This window comes from Sylvia atricapilla, chromosome Z (genome assembly GCF_009819655.1).
Source record: "Sylvia atricapilla isolate bSylAtr1 chromosome Z, bSylAtr1.pri, whole genome shotgun sequence".
Lineage (NCBI taxonomy): Eukaryota > Metazoa > Chordata > Aves > Passeriformes > Sylviidae > Sylvia > Sylvia atricapilla.
In genome coordinates, this window is record NC_089174.1 from 5,476,904 (window position 1) to 5,504,801 (window position 27,898).

Below are 27,898 nucleotides of genomic sequence, written 5' to 3' on the forward strand. Positions count from 1 at the left end.
CCACTGAAATACTCATCCTGCCCGTTTCAGGGGCCCTGGGGATAGAGCTGATCTTCCTGCTTTTTGTCAATTACCTGAAAATCAAGATCTGAGATTCATAAAGTACTGGAGCAGTTTAACATCCAGTGCCCAGGGAAAATTAACACCTTGGGGAATGCCACAACACTGAGTGCCATAGAAATGCAAATACAACTTAGTTATGATTAATAAGCACTCTTTGAAAATTGAGTTTATGAGTCCTACATATACAGTACAAATAGAGTACACATATAGAAAAATAAAATAAGTAATAATTTTTCATGCAAAAATCCATACCACATCATTTTATCCAGGCATAATATGTTTCTGGGAATTTTCACCTGTTAAAAAATGCTTTGATTTCCAGAATCAACTGCAACCTCAGTTCTGCAAATCCACAGAATTTGATTTCCAGAATCAACCACAACCTCAGTTCTGCATCAAGTGAGATGGATTCGAAGAAAACCAAACCAGTTCCTCTTGCCAGGCACAGACCTGTGTCCAAGGGCTCCAACCAGGAATGGAACCAGCTCCCTCCTCACCAGCTGTGAACAACCCAAGGCTGTTCAGTCTACAGAAATTATTCCCACGGTCTTCTGGGGCACCTGCTGAACTCAAAGGAGTTTTACAATCTATTTTTTTCGTATTACAGGTGCTTATTACTTATTTTCTCCAACTGTCTTCAGGAACGTAAGTTAGAATAAATTTATTAAAAAACGTGTTACAGGGAAAGGTTCTTCCCTTTAAAGTTTTTATTTTGTCACATAAAAAAATTATTCCATTCCTAAAAATTTATTTTTAACAACTAAAGTGGGATATGAGCAACCTTCCAGCCCAAAACTATGGAATACATACCTTACTTTTCTAGATTATTATGTATTTCATATTATGCATTCACCCAGAGTGATTGTTTGGTTTGTTTTTTTTTTAATTAACTTTAATTGCTTACCTAAGGTGAATATATTATGCAATTAAGAATTTTTCAGTGTTGGGAGGTTAAAAAAAAAATCACATGGTCAATGCTCCTGGATACCTTTTGCTCTCATTCCTTCACTTTCCCCCCAACACTTTCCAAGATGAAAGTGCCCCTTGAGTCTACAGATTTCTGTATCACTGCTTTCTGTCTGTCCCACAGATTCTGCCAAGCAATTCCAACAATGCCTTGCATGATCCCTAAATCATGCTGCTCCTTGCTAACTATTCAGATACACAATTCCACAAGCAGGCTGCCTGTACAGGTTTAGAGACACAGAGACACCAGTCTGATCTCAAATGTAGAAAGACAAGAGCCAGTCGTGACACACCGTAGTATTTTCTAAGTAGAAGTAACTAACTACATGAAGAGCCCTGAGGCAATGTGTTTATATTTGAATAGACCTAGAATTGATGTGCCCTGTTACTATTTCACCCAATTTTCTGGCAGAGGGTTGAAGCTTAGCAGCCAAGTAAGCAGAATACACATGTACCAGCATGCCTCATTAAGGGGGTACAGTTTAGGCACCCTCACTACCCTCAAACTATTGCTCTGGCCACTGCCAAAATCAGACATTAACATCCAGAGATATTAATAACAACACTAATTAAGTCCTGCACATACAAAAGCTGTACCAGCTGCAAAACTGGACAAAGAATTCACTTGAAAAATACAAGGTTAACCCTCCCCCAGCCCTGTTTCCCATGGTACATGGCTGACAACGAGGATTTCCCAACACCAGAAACTGCAGAAACCCAGATCAGTTCCTACAGAAGTATTAACCCATGTGTCTGTACAGCCTTGAAATCCCAACTTCACCTTCTTATGCATCACTTATTAATTTAATGACTGCTTATTTCTCCTGACTCATACGCAGAATATGATCAAGAGAGGTTACTCTGCCAGAATATACACTCCAAGGATAACTTATATACAGCCTCCACAGTTTAAAAGGGGATGTGCATCCTGCCAGTATTTCCAGTGTTTTTTCCACACACTTTCCCACAACACTTTCATACAGCTCCAATTTGAAAACCATTGCATATTCCAGCTTGAACAACACTGAGTCATGGACAGCTAATCACAGGTCCATGAAGAAAGCTGACCTCCCTAACGCTTGTGAGTCATCAAATGTACAAGTTCAGCAATTTCTGAAAAACCAAGATCAAAGATTATAACTTTTAAGAAATAGTAGGGCTTTGGGAATATATTAAAACTGACCACACAAATATGCTCAGGGTGTCATTTCATGGTTTCTGCACCATCAGGCCCTAAAAAACAGATGAAGCTGCAGGCACCCTACTGCCATGGAAAGCAGAGACAACTGTTTTCTGTTTATCAAACTGAACTTTCAACCACATGGGTGAAGGAAGATCTTCAGATTATTCTTGGGAAGTCAAGGAAACTTGACCAACACAACTTCATTCAGTATACCCATACATCCAGAAACTGTGCATCAAATAATGCACACTGGCATCTGGATCCTTGAATATTTAAATGTTCTAGTATTTCTAAGTATTTGCCAAAACCTCAGCCTGATGACAGGATTATGTGTTTCTTCAAAAATATTCAATTACTCCAACCCACAATAAGACCACAGAAAGGAATTCATTTGGATTTCTAGACGAAATTAGGTTGAAATTAGCAGACAAATCAATGACTATGACCACTCCTCTGTAAGAACTCTCATTGATCTTAAATGTCACAGTTGGCCTAAACCTTACCACTGATACAGGATTTCCTAGAAGATCATGATAGAGGAAGGGCATAGCAGTTCAGTATTCTGGGCAAAAATTATTTTAAGTTAGTATGTAACTAATTAATACTGAAACAGCCTTTGCCCTGAACAATTATAAGAGAAAGAAAACTCAAAACAAAAGAAAGAAAAAGTAGTAGGTATTAACTTTCCTGCTGTTTACTCGGGTATAATCCTTTCCTTCACAAAGTACAAGACCTGTAAGACATGAGAGTAATTGAAACACTCATCTCCACTTCTCTCACCATACCCTGCATGGGCAGTAATTAGAGAGGTCAAGGTTGGCTTGAATTATCTCTCCTTTACAAGACTTCACAATTTGACCATGTTAAGAAAGGCTGCTGGATATTTTAGCAACCACCAGTTATGTGAGCACAGAGAATTGGCCACTCTAGGTAAGCCCAGAACTCCAGCCACCAAGAGGAGGAACTCCTGGGAATAAAAATAAATGACTTAACACTCTCTGAACACTGAGAAAAACGATGACATGGCTCCACCACTGTACCTATTAATTGGGAAGTCTTAGAAGAATCCTTTCCAGTTCAACTTCTTGCAAGACCAACTTAATTCATAAAACAATTCACTATCTACCATCTGTTGTCACATATCATTACTCAGTGCAAACTGCCCAGTGGAGAGATAACAAAAACATCTGAATGAGCAGCTGGGTAAGATAAAGCCCTGAGCATGTGCAGACACAGAAAGGAAAAAGCTATCCAAATCCTTACTGCAAATTACCTTCTTCCAACCCGCCTCTGCCTAAGAGTTGGGAAATACAGGCCACAGATTACAAGAGTTTTTAGGTTCCTTGTTGATGCTAAATGCATTTACAAATGGTCTCTCAGCAGGTGCCCATCTCAGAAACCCTGACCTCAGTACCACTGTCCTAGAGACTGAAACACCTCGGCCAAAAGCCATCGTGCTTAGGAAATTCAGCCACACAAAGACTGGCAGCTGGATGCTGTCCAGCACGCTCTCCATTGACTTATCATACACTATCAGCATAAGACAAAGCCTCTATTTTTATCTCTTCTTGTGGCATCTGGATCCAGCCACTCTAAAAGAAACAGAAGAAAGCAGTCTAAGATTGTCTGTTCCTTAATTATCCTAGAACTCCTACCCAAAGAAGAGCAGTTCTGCTCAAAGCCCTCACTGCAATTTAAATCCCTGATCCCAAAAGCTTTTAACACAGTAAGAAACCCCATGTTCTTTTCGAGTCTCCTATAATTCTAACAAAATATATTTAGATCTTGTGTACTGAAAATATACATAGATGTTCTGGCACAAAGATTTGGTGCAAGTCTTCTTCAACCAGATAGTCTCAACATTCCTCTTGAGAAGAATTTGAGATTATGATGAAAATACACACAAAGATAAAGATGAACTGATTTAATTCAATCCTATTGCTGGAAGGTACAGAAAGAAATGCAGCCTCTCCATCCATGAAGTGTTTATGAAAACATTCCACCAGCAATTTACATCTGTGTCAGACAAATGAAAGCAGTGTCAGAACTTGCATCCTTTATGCTAAACCATCCAAAAACAACACAGAAAAACCAGATTATCTGCCCCAGTCAGCATTTTAATTTTTTTTAAACCCATCTGTGTGAGGTTTTTCATCCTTCTTAAATCCCTGAGACATACACCTAAGCAGTAACAAAAAGATTATTTTGACATCCTTGCCTTTGGGTTCTCTTGGGGGATACTTACCTTTGTAAGTGTTTCACACCTTCCTGGGGAAGGTAAACTCCTCGGATTGTATCTGTAAACCTCTGTCTGATAGACACAGGGGGGCACAAGCCTGACACAGAGTCAGGGAAGCTAAGGTTCCTCAAAGAAGGAGGCAGATGTTGGAAGATGTCTTATGGAGTGTGGAAGGTACTGGTTTTATCTACATACAGCATCCTATGAATCCATATACCCTCATGCATGAATACCTTCACACATTTATAAAGGAATTATCACATTCTCATAGAGGAACATCTGAAATTTCAGTTAGTCTCTAGAATATTCTGATTTTATTGGTTAACAGCACTTTAATCATGTATAGAAATAGCAATAGTTGAGTAAAGGGAAAACAAAGGACAAATACATTACCAAGTTCTCAGGGCCATCATCACCTGGTATGAGTTGGTTTGTTGCACCTTTAACACAATGATACTTTGGGCCCAATGTGGAAATGTGCCTCAAGCAGGAGGATCTGCTTACAAAAACCAGAATCTGCTGATAGAACAGGGAAAAGAAACACAGCAATCTGGGCTGTAAGCTCTTGGAGAGATCAAGGCATGGTTATTTAATATAAATATGCTTAAAATACAAATTTATGATCGCTTAAATATCTAAATTTATAGGCTTTCACTCAAAGGGAAACTCCAGAAACTAGGCAGAAGAGATACTGAAGAGATGGGCACCCACTTTACTTGGACACTTGCATATTAAAATGCAAAGCTATGAGTTTCTTTAACCAGCAGTTAAGTACTCAAAAAAGAGGTATTTAACAGGTTCAGGACATCTACCAGTACAATGACAAGCACTTTGATAAAAAAAAACAAACTACAAATAAACATATTATGTCCTTCAAACCGTTCTATTATTAAAGCCAAATCAGAGACACTTGCACTCATTGATTATGAGAACTGGAAGAGAAAGTACTAAGTTAATAATAACAACAATAATATACAATTGAAAGTTAATACAGAAAATTATGGGCAAAGATCAAATTGAAATCCTCTTATGCAAATAGCACTAAAACAGGACTAGAAATAGCACAGCAAGCCTTTATTGTTGCTTTTTGAACACGTACACAAATTTATCTTGTACTGCTATAGTACTTTCAGCAGTTTCATTGTCAGGTCCCATTTTCTGCTTCCTCTGTTCTCCCCTTCTCCTGATTCAAAACCATCCCTTTAACACATCATTCCTAATTAGATGATTAGTGCTTGGAAGGGCAGGAGATAAGTCATTTGCATAATTTAATCATAAAAAGAAGTTAAAGATACAGATTTTGCTGTTCGTTTGTACAATTATCTTCACCAGCCTGGGGGGCTGAGATATTAATGTGATTAAACAGTATTTCTGCAAACAGGCAACTGTGTGTCCTCTATTAAAGCAGAGCTGGAGGCAAATGAAAAATTAATTTTAGAAGACAATCAATTTTATTCTACATGACTGTAATAAATAACAGCCCATCTGCAGACAAGTCATTAGGCCCTGGGAGGCTACACGTGTCACAAAGTCTAAATGACACACAAGGCCGAATTTTCCACCAAAACCAGAGTCATAAATAGCCCACCAATGGTCATTCCCCTTCAGAGTGTGCAAAGGATTTCCCACAAAAGCCAGGTGCATGTGTGAAGTACAAATCACCAACCACCATTTGGGATTGTACAGTACTCACACAAATACAGGGGCTTGGTGATTTGCCCTTCATCATGTTTTCAGTCTTTTTCTGAATTGTGGAAGAATAAATCAAGATTTGGCTAAGTATCCAGGATGCTGCCTATGATGCCATAACCTTTATGAAGTGTATGTGCTAATTAAATACATAATAGCTATCAGTTTACTACTTTCTAAACTGTTAAGGTACATAAAATTATTTTTCATTATTCTTTACATGCAGTCACCTCCATTTAGAATATTAACTCCTCTATTAAAAATAATCAAGATACTCTCAAATACATGAAATACAATTATGCTCCAAGTAAATATTTCTGAGTATCAGCATTGTACAATATATGCACAGCAACAAGCTTATGGTATTCCCTATACTAAAATGGTATGTGTTCCTCATCACTGCTAAACACTTCCTTCAATGGTAAAAGTAAATATTCCTAATCACCTTGTAACTCCCGATTCTTGACAAGTGTTTACCAGGCAATAAAAATAAACATCTATTGGCTCTCACTACTCCTGGCCATGTATTGCCTTTCATCACAAAAATGCAGACACATTTATCTTTACTGGAAAGGTTTGGGGTTCCACTATGCACTTTCTCTATGTTTATTTCCTCTACAAATATATGGACTTAATAAAAATCTATCCAAATACAACATTCACTAAATACATGGGGGATACAACTGATGTCCCAAGGACTGTTTCATTATTCCACTTCCAAATTTGCATGAAATGTTTCCTGACGTGGCCCAAAGTAACTTACAGATTAATTTATGGCTAAGCACTGAGGTTTGGCTCTGTGGTTATGATGTATCCTTGGTTTCTATGCTGATGATCCAAAAATCTCTGGAATCAGTTGAATGACTCTGGTTCTGCAGTGGTTCCATTGGGGAACTTCACCTGCAGTGAGTCAGAAAGACAAAGCAAAGCAATCTCCTCCAAAGCCTTCATGTTCATTCAGTCTCCTCTGCAGTATTACACAGAAAGCACTGACTGGGTCAGGACATTATGAAAAACCAACAGCAAAAAAAGGAACTTTCAAATTTTGCCTACAGTGATACAACCAAACTCAGCAATCAACCTAAACACTTAAAACAAAAATACTCTTTGCCCACCTGCTAAGTCTGTTAACTTGTTTACTTTCACTCAAATTCTCCTTGCACTAGATGCTACAGGGGATTATTCTGGAAACAATCTGACATCATCAGATAAACTACTTCATACGCCTAAGATGCTAAAAAGAGCTTGTAACTAAAAAGCAGAAGCAAGAACAGCAGCATCAAAAACCCCTACGAACCAGTATCAAAATATGGTCAAGAAAGTCTTACATTCTTTTGAGCTTAAAAGACACTTTTAAAGATAACACAGTGACCAACAAAGCAAATGAAACCTGGGAGTGGTGTCTGCTGTTTGTGTATTGAGTTATTGTATTGTTTTTGTGAATGACAGGTCAATCTAGAGGAGCCAGAAAGATGAAGCTGTGTGGCCACGAGAACCTGAAGATGTCAAAGAGAAATTCCATGACAGCCAAGGGAAATGATCATCACAGAACAGGCACATTCAGACCCTAATAATACAACACACTACTTAACTGAAACGCAGTCCTGGTAGAATAAGCCCTTCATGTAGCTGGCTTACATGTGAGACTGAGAAACAAAGATGCTCATCCCTGCCAGGTATTTAACTTCTTGTTAATAGACAAGTTTCAAAAAAATAACAAAAATACTCATACTATCTGAAACTCCACATGAATTAATAAAAAAAAAAATCTTATGAAGAGTTTCTATCCAGATCAGAATAAATCAGTGTTAAGAACTCAGTCACTCAACTGACCTTCACTCAGTGAACACAAGTTCTTAAAAATGGCTTTAAAAGTCTAATGCTGTAATCTGAACTACTCTACTGCACTCTCTGCAATACTCAGGAAAGATGACTACAACAAATGTCTCACCAGTATTTTTTGTTTTGCTTCCACACAAAAATGAACACAGATTCTCTCCTTTAAGGACAAATAACTACGATGGAGCAGTTTAATTAGAGGGCTGTCGTTGTGGGGTGGGACAGGAACATGCAAACTAAAATTCTGAAGGAAGCACATTAAAAAAGGGCAAGGTAAGTGGATGACCAGAAACCCTCTAGCTTAACATGTACGAGAAAAGTCATTCATGAAACTTAAAGACAGAAATATTCATGAGTTCCAGAAAGAAGAGATTTGTTTGAAACAAAAGTCGCTTGTGTAGCAAGTAAGGGAATTCATAAAAACAGAGCAGAAAGAAGCGACAGCAATTCTGGTTCTGAGACAAGAGATCTTAGTTCACAGAACAGCAGGATCAATTAATGCCCTTCAGCACTGCTGACCATGAGAACAAGTGAGGTTTGCAGTGTGTTACAGCAACAATTCTGGCCAAACTCTTGCTGAGGGCTCCTGCAAGAGGCACTGTGGCTGCTCAGAGCAGCACATCAGTCCAGACACACAGGCACAGCACACACCTGGAATGCAGCAGGGGAGCCAAAGGTGCAGACAGCCTGTACTGAGCTCTCTGCAAACAGTCACACAGCCTGGGAGAACATAAAAATGATTCTGTAATGGCAGGATGCTGAACTCCAGGAATTTTGTTAAGTCACTTATCAGATACATGAACTGCCACATAAAAAAATCCAACAAATAAAGCTTTACAAGTCAAAAGACTCCCCAAACCTACAAATACATCGTTCAGTAACAAGCTCATACAACAGAGGAACAGAACACCGAATTCATTACCTTGGGTCCTGTTTCAGTATCCATATTCTGCTCTTGTCTAACTGCCAGCATTTTACCACCTTGCTCTGCTCTGTTTTTTTTTTTATTGTTGGTTTTGGGACTTTTTGTGTGTTTGGGGAAGGAGTTTCAGTTTTTCTTGTTTAGATGTGTATTTTAAGTCTCACTGGAAAGACTTGACACTTTTCCTGCTTCTGTTTTTCAGTATTATCTCAGCAGCTCTTTAGGAAATTGCCCTCCTTCAGCACACAACATTTAAAAGTATGAGGAGGAGAGGAGGCAGCTGCAGACACCTGCAGCCCTGAGGAGAGATGCCTTCATCAGCCTTACAGAAAACAACAGGGATAACATTTCACAGGCACAGGACATTCTCTGATTAACTGCTATCAAAACAGTCTATTAGCTAGCATGTAAAACTTGCACTAGGCAAAAACAACCACTACACATGTAAGAAAAACCATAATGCATAATATTTTAAACATGCTGATCAGAGGTTCTAAATGAAGCTCAAAGTATTTTTTCTTTCAATTTGCTTTATCTTCCTAATTAGCAACTCTGAAGTTACTGTAACATACAAGTAACTAAATCCCCCTACTGGCACAACCTCTGTGCCAGGAGACTTCCTTACAGCGACCTTTATTTTTTTAATCACAAATACACAAATATTCTTCTCTAGGGGTGCTGGGGAACAGGACAAGTCAGCTCCTCAGCACACACACAGGATTTTAGGAAACTGTTTGTGAGACAGAGATGGCACAAGATGACATGGCTGATTCCCAGGAAGAACAAACACATCAGCAGAGTGCCTGTGCTGACCTGAGTGACTCCTCAGCAGGGCAGTGACCCCAGCAGTAGCTGCCAGTGACATCTACTCCCAACTCCCACAGAATTCAGCCATCCCAATAAAATCTTTATTCAGTTATTCCCAGTTATTTCTACTCTGCAAATAAGTTACCCAGAAAGGCTGAGTCTCAATCCTTGCAAATATTCAAAACCTAACTGGAGACAGCTCAGGACAACCAACTTCAGCTGACTCTGCTGAGAGAGAGAACTGGTCTAGACCACAGAATCCTAGAATGGTTTGGGTTGGAAAGGACCTTAAAGCTCATCCCACCCTGTGCCCTGGGCAGGGACACTTTCCCCTATCCCAGGGTGCTCCAAGCCCCATCCAGCCTGGCCTGGGACACTGCCAGGGGACAGGGGCAGCCAGGGCTGCTCTGGGCAGTCAGCACCCTGAGCTTGGCCTTTTCCAGCTCCACCAGGTTTGCCCAATCCCACCTCTGTCCCTCTGGATCCATCCCTTCCCTCCAGTGTGTGACCACCCCACCCGGCCTGGGGCTGCAGCTGAGGGCTCCCCGCCTATCCCTGTCACCAAGGTCTCCATGTCCCTGTCCCCAAGGGCTCCATGTCCCTGTCCCCAAGGGCTCCATGTGCCTGTCCCCAAGGGCTTCATGTCCCCGTCCCCAAGGGCTCCCCGCCTATCCCTGTCACCAAGGGCTTCATGTCCCTGTCACCAAGGGCTCCATGTGCCTGTCCCCAAGGGCTCCACCCCTGTCCCTGTCCCCAAGGGCTTCATGTCCCCGTCCCCAAGGGCTCCCCGCCTGTCCCTATCACCAAGGGCTTCATGTCCCTGTCCCCAAGGGCTTCATGTCCCCGTCCCCAAGGGCTCCCCGCCTGTCCCCGTCCCCAAGGGCTCCATGTCCCTGTCCCCAAGGGCTCCATGTCCCTGTCCCCAAGGGCTCCATGTCCCTGTCACCAAGGGCTCCACGTCCCTGTCCCCAAGGGCTCCCCCACGTCCCTGTCACCAGTGTTAAACAGCACCAGTGCCAATTCCAGCCCTGAAACACCACTGCTCACTGGGCACTACCCAGATATCCAGATTGCAGCTCTGAGCATGACCATCCAGGATATTCCTCATCCATGGTCCATCCATCCAGTCCACATCACTCCAGTTTAGAGACAGGGATAGCCATCATCCCAAAATGCACAAAGATGACCTCAAGAGGACACTGCTAACCTCCACAATTCAGCGATTCTGCAAAACAGATCTGGAACTGTAAACACAGTGTGAAGTAACTCTCATGAAATTTTAAAATAAGAAGTGTTCTGTTTTAATTCCACTGTCCAGTCAGGTTTGAAAACAGGAAAGAAAAAGTCTTAGTGTTTTGCTGATTTGATATACCACAAGGGCATCCTGGGCTAAAAGTTTTCTTGAACTGAATTACAAGCTGAGAATGTTACTCACTCACACGGCTATGACAAGCATAAAGAAACCTAAAGACTTTAACTAAGGACTCCAAAATAGCCCACAGAGTCCTGTAAGCTTATTTAGTAATTTTAGTTCATGCCCATAGCAAATGCACATTTAAGCTAAATGTCTGGATTATTCTAAAGTCTCCCTCTCCAAAAATCAAGGTTGATTTCCATGGTTGACAGATCTTTGGAAAAATGCAGAAGTTCAGTTTAAATTGCATCATACATAAATCTGTGTGTATGTAAACACTTTATCAATGAATATGTGAATATCTTAATTGCATAAATCCTATATTAAATATAACTCCTGTTTTAACTTACAGGGTAGCTGAAATGAGTTATCTGATAGAACATGACAAACTCTGATCACAGGAGCCTATAGCTGAGAACAGGCGTGAGGAAGGCTAAGAACAGTAAAACCAAAATGCTGCTGACAAACAGCCCTGAGATCCTTTCAAAGAAAAATCAGAACTACCTCTGCTCAAAATACTGTCGTCCTACCAGAGACAGAAAGGATGCGGGGGTGGCATTCAAAGGAGGCAGCACAACCTCCTGGCATGAAGCTCATTTCTGTGTCTGAGCACAGGAAACGCTCAAGTCTTGCAAGCTGTATCAGGATGAGTCTTGAACAGAATGACTGCAAGTGCACTGGTGATGCACATCCTGACATATTTCAGTACATTTTAGTCATAAACAGGCTGGACTTAAATTTCTACCAAAAAAATAGGTAACATCTTGATTACACAAACATACTTTTCACCCAAAGCCCTTGAAGCAATTTTTCCTCTGTTTTACAGAAGGAGCACAATCAAGAAAGAAACTCTAAAATCATTACAGGAAATTACCTCAAAATTCTAGATCTACCCTACACTTTGTATGTCACACACAACCACAGACAGTGTTAAGAGCGACTGAACGATGTAACTGAAATGGAAAAATACTTCAAAATATTTAAGACTTCACGTGATTCATTGATATGATACCTCACAAAAGGCATCCAGCTCAAGGAGGAGAGTAAGCTAGTTGACTTGCTGGGAAAAAATCTGAAGGAACATACATTAAGGATCTTTTCAGTATTTACATTCCTATAAAATACATTTCAATACTTCAGTAACTATATGCCAAATCCTTAGCTAATACTGTCACTGGAAACCTTCAATTAAGGACAATATTAATGGAGCTTTATGTAGCATAGATAATAGTGCACATGCATAATATAGCATGATACCTCAAGTTTTACACATTAGTTGTAAAAAGCCCATTAATACAGAATAATCTAATAAAAGCTCTGTTTGTCATGGCATTACCACACTTTTTTAATATAAGAAAAAAGAGTCTCCTTCTTAAATAACTACTAAATGCTTCGGGTTCTAACATATTGCTGCAAGCTATAATGGTTATAACTGTTAATCCAATACACCTTTTATACAAACCCATAAACACACGAGTGGAAAAATAGCACAGATGTTCATCTCTAATGCAATTTCCATTCAATTTCCTAAGTGCAGTCCCTGTGTGCAAACTAGCTTAACGTTATGTTTAGCTTGCAAATTCTTTTAATAAATAATGAATGCAATAAAACTGGTAGATCAATGGCAAGCTGAGAAATCATAAAAAAGCCTTTTGTGCTCATGCTGTTGCCGATTTCAAACTTTAATCCAGCTACAGATCAATAGTACTTTTTCTTTTTAACCCATCCCATAGATAGCAGACAGAGTGGATGTAGGTTAAATGCCAGTACCAGATATCAATTTCCAGAAACTTGATAACATCAGGCACAATTGCAATTGAACATTTTATACCTTATCGTAGGAACAATATACACTGCTAAACATCACACTTTAAACCACTGCACAGTAATAAAGGGAGCACATTAATTGGGTTTGGTTCTTACTTTCTGGACAAGTGGTATTTGTGAGCGAGTCACGAAAGGCTCTGACATAACCTATTTTAATGAGCAAAATGGGCTCAGCGGGTCAAGATGTACTGACAAGGGAAAATAATCTCCCCACGCCTGCTAGTGACAATAAACTTTACACAAACACACAAAGCAACAACACGGCTGCGCTACCAAAAATTAAAGGCAAGCAGAGAAATTTCTGCTTTACAGGATTCGGATATTGGAACCTTCTGGGGCAGGTATCAAAGTACATTAGCTAATAGGTATCAGTGTTTCTTACAGGTTGTAGAACGGAGGGAGAAGGGAAACGCTATTACCGAGTCACTTTGGATAACCCTGTTTTACCAAGAGGGAACAAAGATCAAAAGCTTGTAGCCCCGAGGGACAGTTCTAATATCAAGCAGGATAAATCTAAATCACTAAGAATCATTACCAACTAACATACTTGTGCTTGGGAATGCAGGTTTAATCGGAACATATAAAAACCTTGCCTTGGCTTTCACCAAAGGAACACATCCCTGACAGCAGGAACTCTGAAGCAGCCTCATTATGTTTGGGTTTGATATTAGTCCTGTGTATGTAAATAATCATTAAAATCATGCATTTCCATACACCTTCAGGTTTTATTACACTGATAATCACACAAAGAACTCACAAAAGCAACCATCTGGGAACTTTCCATGTATTTTAAAGTAAGGATTTGGATAATTTTGTTTCTAACTTCAGAAAACTCGTAATTACCACCTCTGGAAAGGCACAAAAGAGATTCAAGATCCTACATTCAGCAAGTGCAAGATCAGACCCAAAAACGCAGGAATACGTAATTCCTTCAAAAGCGGAGTCCAGGAAATATGTCCCACCTTTGATGAGAAGGGCTCAGATCCTAGAAACATTTTTAAATTCTTTGCCCTTCTGCTGTCAAACGGCCCCTGGCATGAAAGGGAGGTTCACCTCAGCAAAGTCAAAACAGAGACTTTACAGCCCAGATCTCAACACCCCTTTAATACTAACGCTGACAAACAGCCCTTACAAAACACCAATTCCAGGCTGGAAGCAGTGAAATAAACAAGACAATTCTTTAAAACATCTCATGAGGCTCATCTGAAATATTTACTGCAAAACTACTAAGTTTCTCACTCTAAGGCCACTGCCACACAATAAAACATGATCCTTTAATTCAGTGGGTTTTGCTGTGCTCCTCAGTCCCACCAAAGTTGATTTCTCCTGCCTTTCAAACCAGCGCACAAACAGAGACTACGTGTCCAGCCACAGCCCCAGCGTGAGAATAATTCCCCATCTACAGAGCTGGTCCCTTCTGGAGGCTTTCTGAGTATAATGCTATTGCCACACGTTGATATATTGGTGAGAGAAAGGCAAATATAACAATGCTAAAGCTTAAACTCATTTGAATAAACTGTGAATTTCTATTACATATATTGTTTCCTTTATCAAATTGGAACTACTGGAGCAAGAATACCAAGAATGCCAACATAAATCTAGATCCGTTACAGCCAGTTTCTCCAATTTATTCTCAGAAGCCTTAAAGACAAAAAGTCAAAGTTCTTCTGTGCCGAGGAAAGATTAGGAACAGGAACACTCTTGATAATTTTTAAAATGAAAATAAAAGCGTCACAAAAGAGAGAAATCAGGTTTAACAAAATGATTGCACAAAACACTGTTTTATACTACAAAGAAAAACAAAGATGACCACGAGTGGTTTACTAAACACTAAGGAATATAATCTGTGCATAGCCTACTCGGGAAATAGATCTTCATTATTCATGGCAGAGTACTTTGCACTTTGTGCTATCTTTTTTTCAGAATTTAAAACCTTTCCACAAAGACACGTTCCAGTCTCTTATGGTTTGTGCTCCACAGGTTCTGTCCAAGGTAATGGATACCCAATTAAACTCACCTGAAATTAAAGGTGATCAACAACTTCTCCACCATAACTGGCCCTACATGGGGAGTAGTACCAGAAACATAATAAACAAGTATTTTAAATGTAACAGAGGTTGAATCCAGACATACTTAACTTGAAAAGAAAATCCTTAATGAGGCAAAAAATGAGAAAAGTCTTACTTCACCCTGTAATCAATTTGGACACAATGATATTCTATTTATAGCAATACTTTTAACGTGTTCTAGTCTTATATTATTTATTCGTATCATTCCTATTACAATGAAATATTAATGCTGAGAAAGTGGTTACTCTATTAAGGAGCCATCCTATGTTTAGATTTTAATACTGATCTCCACTATTTGGGAATAATTAATCATTCTGTAAGAATCTGCATTTGCCCGTGCTATAATACTATCAGAAGTTTAGCATCTTCCCCCACAATAATGCCAGGATTAAATTTATATTTTGACCTATTCCTAAAGGCAATTTAGTTATTCCAACAGAAGGGGGAAAAGAGGATACCGCCACTTTAAAAGCTTCAATCTCTTTGACATTGCTGGCAGTGTATGGGAACATTAATGCATCTGTCATGATAACAAGCTAAGAATAACATCTAGACATCAAACCGAGCAGAGAATCCATCTGAAGTGATTCATTCAGATCTGTCTCATTGATTTATTAAACACAGGGCAACATCTGCAGCCTCACAGAGCCGCTTGGTGAAATTAATGCAAGATCAATTCAAATGGAAAAAAGTGCAAAAGAGATAAATCAAAACACAATTTGCATGCAGTTCCACAATCAGGCTTATTGGGTGCAAATGCTCAATTTTCCTCCCAAAGCAAATGAGTTTAAATGTTGTTTTATCTTTGTAGAATTGTGTGATTTGAAGTGACAGTGAAGAGTTCTGCAGGTTGAAATGGTGAAAAGAAAAAAAGGAGAAGAAATGCTTGCAAAGACCTTTTGAATATGCAACAAGAATATCATTAATACCTAATTGTTTAGCTTTTTTGTCTTTGCTACAAAAACACAGTATTTTTCAGTTGTAGAAGTCTCAGTAGAAAATTACATATGTATTATGCATATAGACAAGCAGGAATCATACAAATACTCCATTTTGGAGGAAAAGCATGTTATCCTTCAAATGGGGAGCTCTAGTGCTATGAAGAAAGAAGAGAATTTTAATCAAGGGTTCTACAGATTAGATATGCATCTGATGAAAATATTCAAGTATTTTAGGAGTTTTGAACAGGCACAGACTTTCAAGATATCCAAAAAGAAAAGAGGGATTTTTCCAAAAGCATAACTACACTGCTCAGAAAGTGGGAGAATTCCTTTCTCCATCTCAAGCAGAATCCACTTCGCCAGTGATCTCCCTCCAGAGTGTCTGAAGTGAGCCCCTTCTCCAAAGAAGAGAAGGAAATTGAAAAACTCATCTTTATTTAAAAATGCTAACACCCCCAAAATTCACAAATTTGGCCAACTCTGAATGCAGGCTAAACAACCACTCAGAGAAATTTAGGGAGAATTTTTCTCAGAGAATTCTCCTTCAAAGAAAGAAGTTTATGGACAATCAGATATCCACATTTCCTATCAATATACAGGAAGCCGTGTGCAGTGCTACATGGCTGGATTGCTTTAATTATAATCTTGACATCAGTCTCCTAATAAAAGACAGAGTACTGCTGACTGTGGTAGCTAGGGTAGCTTTTAATAGTCAACATGACTAGACCCTCATTATCTCATAAAATTAAATGTCTGCATTTACTGCTTAAATTCATTTCTAAAGCCTTTTATTGTTTGTGAATAGCCAAAGTAATGCAAAATATTAGCTTAACTGGTTACTTTAAATAATGAAAAATGTGCCACGTACTAAAATGCTCCTTTCTGGAAAGTATTCTGACCGTTCACTGAATAATCCAGACCAACACTATGCTTTTTCAGTGGCCAGTAGCATCCTTCAAATATGGAACCGTGTGGAGGAGGTCGTGATCATACTCACATAATCCTATTTTTCAGGACTGATATGTACTATCAAAAACATTATCTTACTACAGTTGTAAATTTCCTTTTATAAAGTCCTCATTATAGTTTGGGTTTTCTTTTTTTTAATTAAGTAAATGTTAGGCTTTACTACTAAATTTAAGCATTCCTCCATAATTTAAGGAATCTTCTAAGGTATTATCCATCAGGAGGTAGATTTTGTCAGTATGTTTTACTCACTTGAAGGTAGGACCTGCAATGAAATGAGCAGTTAGTTTCATTTCACAGACCTTGCCTGCAAATTAAGAGTGTGTGGTGCTGGCTAGCACCAAACATTTTAGGAACATCCTGCAAACATGTGAATGAAAATTTCAACAGTGCATGTGAATGTGCTATGAAAACACACAGGTCAGAGCTGCTGGACAGAGTAACTCCTGCTACAGAACACAAACCCCAAAAAACTTTTGCCCACGAGTGTGTTTCTCGGCAGCTCTTTTAAGCTCTGGAGACAAACCCAACTAGAAAAATGAAAGAGAGTAAGCAGCAGAAATAGAATTTATCTTTTTTTTTTTTTTTTTCAGTTATATGTAATTGACGGGTTTGCATTCCAATTAAAAAGTAACTAAAAATGCACACTTAACATAAGAGATGTCGACTTTTACAAGTCAATTAACAGTGAAAATAACGATACCCAGCATTTCTTACTGCCTTTTCTGGCAGCTCTGGAGTTTACTGTGGCATTTCTACAGTATTCAAATAAATACATAAATAGCTATCAATTAAAAAAGCCCCAAACTTAAATAGAAAAGCAATGCACAGTACTCCGAGTTGAGAGCAGTATTTCTAAAAGACCACACATTTTCAAGCCTTCACTTTGCAGGTACAGAACTAAAAACTGTGAGCACATTTTTTAACAGTTCTACTGCATTTAATTTGTTTGATAATGCGCACCACAGCGCTTCTCAGGTCACTTCACAGCAAACAAAAATAATTAAGATCACTCATGTATTTAACTGTTTTTACCCAACATTCTCTCCAGTAAGTATGGACTGTTCAAGGGAAATAATAATCTGTAAATAAAATGAGGCATTAAGCATTTAATAAGCATGACAGAATACAATTAACATTAAGTTACAATCCTTGAGCAAAGTTTCAGGTGGGCTGATAAAGACTCCTCATGCCTTACACCTGAAACCGTGAATGCAAAACACCTCGATGTGAGCAGCTTCCCCCGACCAGTGGCATCTTCTTGAGGCATAAAGGAGTGAGACGTAAAGGGATTTGCTACTCTTGAATGGGCAAAAATACAAGGTTTTCCTTAGCGGGATGGGGAGAGTTTAAGCACATTCAACACGTGTGAGTCTGAGCTGAGAGCTCTGCCCTGCAGGAGCCCCTGACACTGCCCTGCCTTATCCCAGCCTTTCCCCAGGGCTCTGTTCCTTCACTGCTCCTTTCACCCCTCTCGGAGCATCACTTGGCTCCTCACCTACAGCTCCCCTAGGCGCCCTTCCCGCTGCTCCCTGCATCTCCAATCCCCTCGTCCCATCACCTCCCTAAGGCTCTGTCAAAGAGAAGAGGAGAAAAAAAAAAAAAAAAGTTGGGAAATACAAGTTTCAAACATTTAACACCCCAGCATTTCGAGATTTTAAATCGCTGGTTGTAAAGAGGGCAGAAATCATCAGACTGCATCTGCAGGCTGCATCCTCAAATCAGATCCTGTATTTCCCTAATGGAAAAGTTTGGCACGGTCACAGAAATTAACGAGATGCATTTCTTTAACTTTCATGCTAGTCGAGTCTCAGAAACATTTCACAGAAGCATTTACGTGTTAAATGTGCCTCTCAGTAATCTAATGCATTTGAATAAAATTAATATAAGTCTCAGACCTTGTTTCCAAACCCATCACTTTAATAAAGCAGTGGGTGTGATGTCATCGAGGTGCCTGACACTGAAACAGGCAGCGGGAGAAGAGGTTACAGAGACAGAACGAGAGCAAGGAAAGAGGCACATAGCTCATATTAACAGATTTAGGAATCTAGTTAATGTGATACCCAGATCTAGGAATTAAGTGCCTCTCCAAACTGCCACCTGTAATATAAAGCGATTTGAAACAGAGCGAATACTACATCCAAGAATGACGCCCGGTCTGCTCCTGCTTCAGCAGCGAGTGCAGGATCAGGCCCCGCAGCGGCACGAAATTAAGTTATTAAAAATAAAGCCCCCGCTCAGAGCTCAGCAGGTCGCACCAGTGACACAAAGCCCACGGCCACCGCACACGGGCACGCTGCAGGTCGGACATCGCGCCCGGAGCTCGCTGAAGCGGCTGCAAAGAAAGTTTGCTGCCACAGAAAGCAGCAGCACGCTGACAGGGAAATGTTTCTGGAGACGTCCCTCACCAACTGCTGAAGCAGGGAACGGCATCCCCACAGTCCCTGCCTTACACCCTGCCCCACGGCAGCAGTGCTCCTGCCGAGCCCCGAGAGGGATTTGTGTTTGTTCAGATCATTATCATCTCTAAAGGCAGCAGGCAGGAGGTCACAAACCAGGACTATAACCCCGAGTCTGGAGCAGCCGGGGACCCGGGGCTCGGCGAGCGGAGCCGGGCAGAGGCTGCGGCCGCCCGGGAGCCGCGAGTGCGGAGCCGCTCCGGGACACCGGGACCCGCAGCCCCGCCCGGGCACCGGGGACACCGGGACAAAATTAACGGAGAAAACTTCGGGGCATTGGGGCTCTTTTTAAAGGAGCGTTCGCGGGAACTACCGCCTTTCCCTGTTTGGAGAAGAGTTTGGAGCCCGGCGGTCCGGCCACGGCGGGCCTGAGGGAAGCAGGGAAAGTTTTCCACGCCGGCTCCGCTCGGTGCCCCCCACGCTCCCCTCCCCGGGACCGCCGCCCCCGGAGCCTGCGCTCACCTCGCGTTGGTGCAGTCGTTGTACAAAGTTTCGAAGTCCTTCCTGGTGATGAGCTTGCAGCGGTTGACGCCGGGCTGGATGGCCCCCAGCCCGCGCAGGATGCGGACCTGCTCCACCGTGCACACCACGGGCGATATATCCAGCCGCTTCAGCTTGGTGTAGACCGTGTGCAGCCCTCCCACCAGGTGCTTGAGGAAGAGATCAAAGACCTGCGGCAGGCAGATCAGCTCCTGCCCCTCCACGAGGAACGAGGCCACCTTCACCCCGTGCAGGTCGACCATCTTACACTCGTTGCCGCCGCCGGTGCCGGCGCCCGCGCCGGCCCCGCCGCCGCCGGCCGAGAGGAAAGTGTTGACGAGGCTGTTGGTGAGGCGCGGGGACTCCGCGGGGCTGGAGTACAGCGGGTCCGCCCGGAACAAACCCGCCGAGCCCCCCGCGGCGCCGCCGCTGGAAGTCGCGGCGATGACGGGCGGCGCGGACACCGCCATGGCCGGCGCGGCTCCCCGCGGCTGCCTCAGCCCCGCGCTGCGCTCCGTGCGGAGCCGCCGGACCGCCGCGCTCCCGCCGCCCGCACGCAGCGCCCAGACCCCTCCCCAGCGCCGCCGGGGGAGAGAGAGTGACGGCGCCCTGCAGCCAATGCGCCCCGCCCGCCGCCAGCGCCGCCGCCGCCAGTGGCTGCGGGCGCGGGCGGGGCGGGGCAGCGCCGGCCGCGCACCTGGGGCGGGGGGCGTGCGGCGGCAACTCGGCGCAAAGTTTTCAGGGGGGACCCTGGGGCCGCGGGCGGCTCTCGGTCCGCGTTCCCCGAGCCGTGACGGGGTGCCGTGGCGCTCCCCAGGCGGTGACGGGGTCTCGGTCCCCATCGCAGCGGGAGGGGGTCCGGCGGGCGCTGCCCCGCGCTCAGGGGAAGGGAGCGGAGGGGACGCAGCGCTGCGGCCGTCCCCATCCCTTCCCCGGGGAGCTGGAGCGGTCGCTGAGCCCTGGCACGTTTGGAAGTGTCAAAACACCTGTGCCCCGGCAGAGCTGAGGGGAATGGGGGGACGGCGAGGCTCCGCTTGGTACGTGAGGCAAACGCGGACCGGGAACGCAGCAGGCGAGATAGCACCAGCACAGGGCTGCGGGTCCCCGGCCACTGAGACAGGCCTGCAGCAAGCCGAGACCCTCCAGAGAGGGGCACGAGCAGGACGGAGCCAGGTGTGAGAGCTGTGCAGGTTTGTGGTGGCTCACGCCAGGCAAAGCCCGTTCTCGGAGGGTCTGGCACGCAGCTGGTTGAAATTCGCAGCCCCGCTGCCGCACCTGTTGTGGTTCAGCTTCACGGGGCTCGGGCCTCTCCTCACGGTGCCGCCACAAGCGCCATGAGGTGCCTGGGCCTGCGAACACAACCTGTGCCTCCTCCGCTCCACCCAGGGCAGGTGACACAGGAGCTGCCAGGCCTCCTGCATCCCCTCTCCCTGAACCAGAGGAGACATCCAGTGCTGGCTGCATTGGTGATTTGCGTCTCACCCTCTCCCAGTGTTACATCACGACTCTTTTCCCACCCTCCTCCCGTTTCTCCTGTGTTTCAACATCCTTCTTGCCTGTTTGCTGCTGCTGGTTATCATTCTTTATCTTTCCTTCTTCCACTAGTCTTAACTTTCTCACTCTCCTCTTTTTTATTGTTGTTGTTTTTTGTTTTTTTAGCTTTTGACGAAGCCATTCAATAAACAAAGCAAGCAGAAAAGAATAAACAGAACTTTCCAAGATTCTGCCAAGCAAGGAATACCGACAGAGCATTTCAGCTATTTCTGTGGTTCCATTGCCTGTGTGTGCCATCCTCTCTTTCCTTTTGTTAGGCTTGCTTATTTAGGCACCTTCTCTGCAAAGTTTAATGGTTTTTGCATTATGAGTAATCCCATTTTAGATGAGAGAAGATGACTGTATGCTAACTAAATTGCTATATTTGTGAACATAACTGATCTTAAATTACACTCTGGAGGAACCTCGCCTTCTCCCCATTGATTTTATGTGTTCTAAGAAGCTTGGCCACTAGTTCTAGGTCTCTAACCTCACTGCCTGAAACTAAGGCAGAATTTGCTCTTAACTTAGTTTAAATTAATACCTTTCAATAAGAATTCTCATATTCTCTGAACTAGTTCATGCATCTTTTTAGGCTCAAACCATAGACTGGAAGCTCTGTGGGACAGGGGCTACTTACTTTGGCAAAGTGATCAGTACAATAAAGCCCTGAACTCATTTGAGATATTTATATACTGGAAAGTATAGAAATACCAAATAACTGACTCCAGATACAAACTTCTGGCCGTTAATTTTCTGAACATGATTGCTATTAAGAGATTTAATAAATCAGATTCAAACACTGCCCTTTTAAAGACTTTTTTTTCCCCCTTTGGGATTAATGCGACAATCAAAATCCATCGAGAAAATTCTTTTTCCTTTTTGACTTTAATGCCTTCCATGAGCTAAATATATTTCTAAATAAGCCTGAATTTTCGCAAGGCCAGAGGAAGCCTTGCACATCAACACCCAGCGAGTTGGAGTGGCATGAAGCAATATAAAATCATAAAGGCTGTAGTAAAAGCAGTGCCCTTGAGAGGTGACTGTCCATGGAGAGAAGAACTGCTCTGAAACTTAGAAAATGCTCAAGGTTTGAGAATTAATGCCAGGCAGCTGTCCAGTTCAACTAAGCATATACAAATCAACTATATCCATGAATATTATTATTTCTCTGTAATTTTGTTAAAGACAAGGCAAAGTTACTAAAGCCTAACAATCATCCAGTAATATCTTGTCAGTTATAAAGTATCCAGATGGTTTATTTGAATGGAGTCCAGCAGTACGTAATCTGAATGTGTACAAACTGCTAAGCCTCCCTATAGCTGAAATAAGTATTTCAGAATATTACTTTAAATGTAAGTTTACATCATTTTTCTTCCTTTTTGACCGACGTGCAAAACACTCTGTTTTCCTACACTGGCAGCCGTAGAAATACTGGTGTATTGTGTATTATTCCTATACAAAAATTGGCTGTGTTTGTATGGCAAGATGTCAAGCAAAGGTTCCATTTGTTTGTTTTTGTTTTTATCATCCTTGCATATGCCCCACTGGAGTGAAATGGGAGTCTTCCCTGACACAGGAGGAGAGAGGAAAGCCCCAGTCAACAGCATTCTGGAAGTTCCTTATTGCCAGCTGGGAGGAACATGGCACCTGCTCTCCATGGGATCCAGGGAGAAAATGATGGGTGACGCACCTGACGAGGGGGAGACACTGAGGAAAACTGATGACAGCTAAGTGAAGCAGTAAGGTATGAACTAAAATATATAATTTTGTTTAGAGAAGACTGGAAAGCTCAATAGTGCTATTTGTGCTTCATCTCAGTTTTTCTCAGTAGCCAAATGTGAGGGAGGACAATAAAAATAGGAGTACCATAGATACCATAATGTTAATTTTTTTACGTGGTTTTTTTATTCCTATGGACTTCACAGAGGTACATCCAATGTGAGTAGATGATAGGAAAAAATTGCTACATTTTACTAAAAAACTTGGATTGTCCCTAAAATAAGTGGGAGGGAATAAATGTGAAAATGCACTTACAAGGGTCAGAGTTTGCGGGTCCAAAATGAAAGATTAAAGATGATTGGACAATGCATTTGCAATGCACCCTAATCATAACAAAATGGAACACCCTTCTTTTCTGAATTCCAACCCAACTGGAGTCCAAGTGACAAACCCTTCTCCTGGTCCTTAACAATGAAATTCCTCAGGGCCCAGTGGAAAGCTGGTAACCTGCCCTAGTGAGCCCTGAGCTTACATCCTGAGCATGCAAAGCCCTCATGGTGCTACTTCTCAGTAACAGCTTGAAAAGGAAGAAAACAGTATTAGCTTTCTGCTGCTTTAGCATTTAATGCTTTGGATTCCTTGAAAAGAGTACCCACGATTGTATTAACAAATGTAGGCCACTGACGTGAGAAAAAGAAGAGACTGAAATTAGTGTGTCATTCTTTGTGCCCACATTTTTCTAGACGCACTCGTACTTGACACTTGTGTTCAATTTAGTTCTGACATTTCAGCTGAGGTTTCCTTGGAATTGTGGATTAAAACTTCCCACCTAAACATCAAGGATTTTACATAAAACTGATGAATCTAAATGTCTAAGTATCAATAGAAAAATGATCCCTTCTCTTAGGTGATTAAATGTATTGTATTAATGTGTGCATAACGCAGAATCAATAAATAATGAATTACCACTGATTGTAATTGAATGTTTTCATAATTTTATTGTCAGCTATGATAAATAATCAGTACATTTATACTGCATTAAATTAATTAGTGTGTCATTTCTATTACATACATCAGCAGTGAAGTAATGCAGTGACATCTGTTTCTAATGTTTTAAAGATGTGGTATTCCTTATTAAGTAAAAGGAAGAGTTATTGGAGGTATTTCCTGTGATTGGCAGTTATACTGGTACAGTCAAAGGGACCAAATAAAGGAACTTGCGCTCTTGGCAAATGCTGCATTTCAACCCTTAATGGCAGCCAGTAACAATGATTGGAGTGAATTTTGCTTCTTTAGGATTTCAGAAAATCCTGCCTACGCTTCTAGAGAAAGTAACAGCAGATCCCTTCTCCCTAATACAGTTGGGAAGATTCTAACATGCAATATAATTAAAGTTTTACAGGAGAACCAGGCGTACACATCCATTTCTGTATCCATTTATCTGACTCAGTCCTCTGTATATACAAAGGAATTCCCTGCTAGGCACTCATTAAAAAGTCTCAGATTAAGCCTTTTTTGGCTGTGATGTTCTTATGTAGAAGTATCTGGACTATTGGGTAATCCTTCTTGGAAGTCGCACTAATGTGACATGTCTTAGCTTTGTGCTGCTGTTCATTAAGTTACCTGCAACAGAAATAGGAAATCGAGGAGATGTTGCAAGCACAGGAATCAAAAAGTGAAGGACTAGAATAGGAGGAACAGAGTAAGTGGAAGGGAATATATAGCAAATAAGCACGAAGCAAACTGTGCCAGAAGGAGGGCTGGTTTCTAAATTACTCCAGGTATTACAAATGGGCGATACGAATAAAACCCACTGAGCAACAACAATTACACACGACAAAAGAAGTCTGGGGTTCTTGGTTAATGCTGTCTTTTCCAAGACACACGCGGTCATCCTTAACTTTTCTGTACCTTACACCATCTTTAAAAAGAAAATTGGAATACCAAATGCTAGAGCTTACCTGACTAGAGATATTCATCCACAAAGCAGTTTTTCATTTTAATCTTAAATTGTTCATACTAACAATGGACATCGTGATATTTAAGCAAAATGAAAACAGTTCAGCCTTATTTTATTCTTTCCAGTGCAAGTCTCACACACTGCTTCTGACTGATCACTGATTACTTTGCACAGATTTGGGCAGGTAGTCCCTGGACCAACCGTGTGCACCCAGCAGTTTGTCCTTATGGTTTGTCTTGGATCCAGGGAACTGTTGCTGGTTTGGGAGAGCCTGTGTGGGCAGGACTGATGGCTGCTCACTAGCACATTTAATACTCTGTGAACTCCAGCCTCACTCCAGCCCAGGTGAGATAGCACCTCAAGGCTCCCTCCATACACTGAGTGTGACTTGGGGCCTCCTCTTGAGCCAGCCCTTGACAGACACAGCCCTTGAGAGAAGTTCTGCAGTTCCCAGAACCTGCCCCAAGCTCCCAGCTCAAGCTTTATGTGAGGCATGAAGGATGTGACCATTTACCACACAGCCTGAGATAAGTAAAGCACAAACATACCCTCTCAAACAAGGTCCCATCCACTTTCCCTATTCGTCAAAATGTCACTTGTGTTATCACTGGAGAGATGTGACCTGCCACGTTCGGCACTATCCCCTTCTGTCTAACAGATGTGTAAATACCTTTTCTGAAAGCCAGCAGTGCATTTGTCATACAGAAATGTGAGTGGTACTTTTAAACTCGTTCCAATGAAATCCATGAATACAAGATGCAGCCATTGCTAATGATCCCCCATGTTAATCTGGATTTTGCCTGAGGAGAGAGGGCAGCAAAAGGACCAGGACCTTGGTGGAACAAGGCTGTTTTACATGAGATACAATCGTTGTTAAGGTTTAATATTGTTTGCACCTTTTCTTCTTCAGGAAGAAAACTTAATGATATTAGACGTGTATTGAGGTTAAAACACACTTCACAGCAAAATGCTGTGGACACAATTCCATGTACTTCAATATATTCAGTAAGTCACCAGACCCAAAGGCTTGTTACTATTCCCAGAGGAACAAGATTAGCCTCATCTCTCCACTTTTTTAGATCAGTTAAAGAAAGCAAAAGTTTTCCTGCACTGTCTGTCTGAGTATCTCAGCCCTAATCTGAAGGCACCACCATCTAGTGGGATAAGAAGGTATTTAATTTTCTTTACCTTTTTTTGGTATTTTTAAACAGGGACGTCACATTCTACTCCAAGTAGCAAGAAAAAAAAAAACTTTCTGGTTTTTTTTTTTTTTTTTTTTTTTTTTTTTTTTAATTTATACATATAAGGCTCATGTGGCCCTTCCATTAATTCTCATTTCTATTTTAACTGCAAAGCATTTTCCAATAAACTCCTTAGGAGTAGTTTCCTTGGAAATAGGTTTTCATAAGCAGAATTTTATCAATGAGAAAACAATTTATAGCTATTCAAACTCAGTGGAAGTGTAATTGATTTATTGACTAAATATTTTCAGTATTTTATTGAATCTACTTTGTGGAAATCCAATTGGCAGAATTATTAATATTGTGAAAGTAATCATCTTGAGCTCATCTTTAAAACCAGTATGTATTTTAGGCAGTAAAGATCCGTCCTTGCAGTTTTCCACAGAGCCATTAACTGTACAGCTTTTGGTTGTAAGCAGTCTGACCATTAGGTCCCATCTAAAATAAGTTCCCAAGCTGAATGCAAAGCATTCATTTTACCTCTAAGAGTGACCATTTATTGTACTTTGCCTGTGCTGACTGCTACCTGCTCTTATTTGGTTTTCCTTTCATGCATTTGCAGTTGGGCAGGGTAATGGCAGGGATTTTCTGTGGGGGAGGGAGAACCATCAGAGTGAGCAGTGTGTGTTCATTTGGTTGGTTTTTTACCACAGAATGTGTGCATCTGCAGCTGTTATCCTAAGATGCCTCCTTGTGTTCAGGTCTCATTGATCTTGTTACAGCATTTCACACACACAGGGATAATTGATTTACATCATTCAGGAGTCCAGGTCTTTTATAAGCATGAGAGTAAATATTAAGAAATTACCATATTTTAATTCTATAGATACTTTGATTTTCTACTATCTAAACCAGTAATGAAATAATAAAGACTTAAATACTTCATTACACAGATAATATTTTAGTGTTCATAATGTGGGCCTGCTTCTGTTTCCATGGAAGTGAGTGGTATTTTTACCTTAAGACAATTCAGTGTCTTACTCTCTTCAAATTATAGAAATCTTATTGACACAAATGAGGATCAATGGGTATTTTGCATTGAACATCAATTTTATGATACTGTCTTTTCAAACACTACATTTCTTCTGAAATCCATAAGGTAATATCAATCTGTGCTGCCAGTTCCTACTGAAATCAGTCTGGAGTTCTGAGTAAAAATCAATGGAACTGGTCCAAACTGGTTGAAGTAGTAAATGCCATTTTGACCCTTTGATCCCTGATACCCTTCCTGTGCCTGGGAAGGTTTGACTTTCACTTAAAATGCAAATTTGAAAATAGGTAAGTACTTTCATTTGGGATACTGTTTGCAGCTGATAAAGTCCAGGATGTTCTACCTCACACTCCCTTAGAGGAATAAAAATCCCACCTGAATAAGAGGTCTGGGATGTACAGGGAATTAGGAAGACAGTCTGGAGAGAGCAGAAGACAGCTGTAAGGAAGTTCAGGCCAGTGATCTACACAACCCTTGACTCCTGAGTTCACACAGACCTTGGAAAACCTCTCCTTCAGAATTCTCATCTATCTTTCAACTCTATGAGAAGTGAGCCTGGTCCTGAGGCCTTCCTGACACTGCCAACT

At 41.6% G+C, this 27,898-nt stretch overlaps 1 protein-coding gene across 1 annotated transcript in view; it reads right to left on the minus strand.

Annotated features, from left to right (window-relative positions):
- Positions 1-20,400, minus strand: part of DACH2 (dachshund family transcription factor 2) — a 233,700-nt gene extending 213,300 nt beyond the window's left edge. The window contains exon 1 of the mRNA XM_066338570.1: positions 19,847-20,400. Coding sequence (XP_066194667.1) covers positions 19,847-20,334 — 488 coding nt within the window. The 5' untranslated portion in view covers positions 20,335-20,400. The remainder of the gene's footprint in view (positions 1-19,846) is intronic.
- Between the last annotated feature and the right edge of the window lie 7,498 nt (positions 20,401-27,898).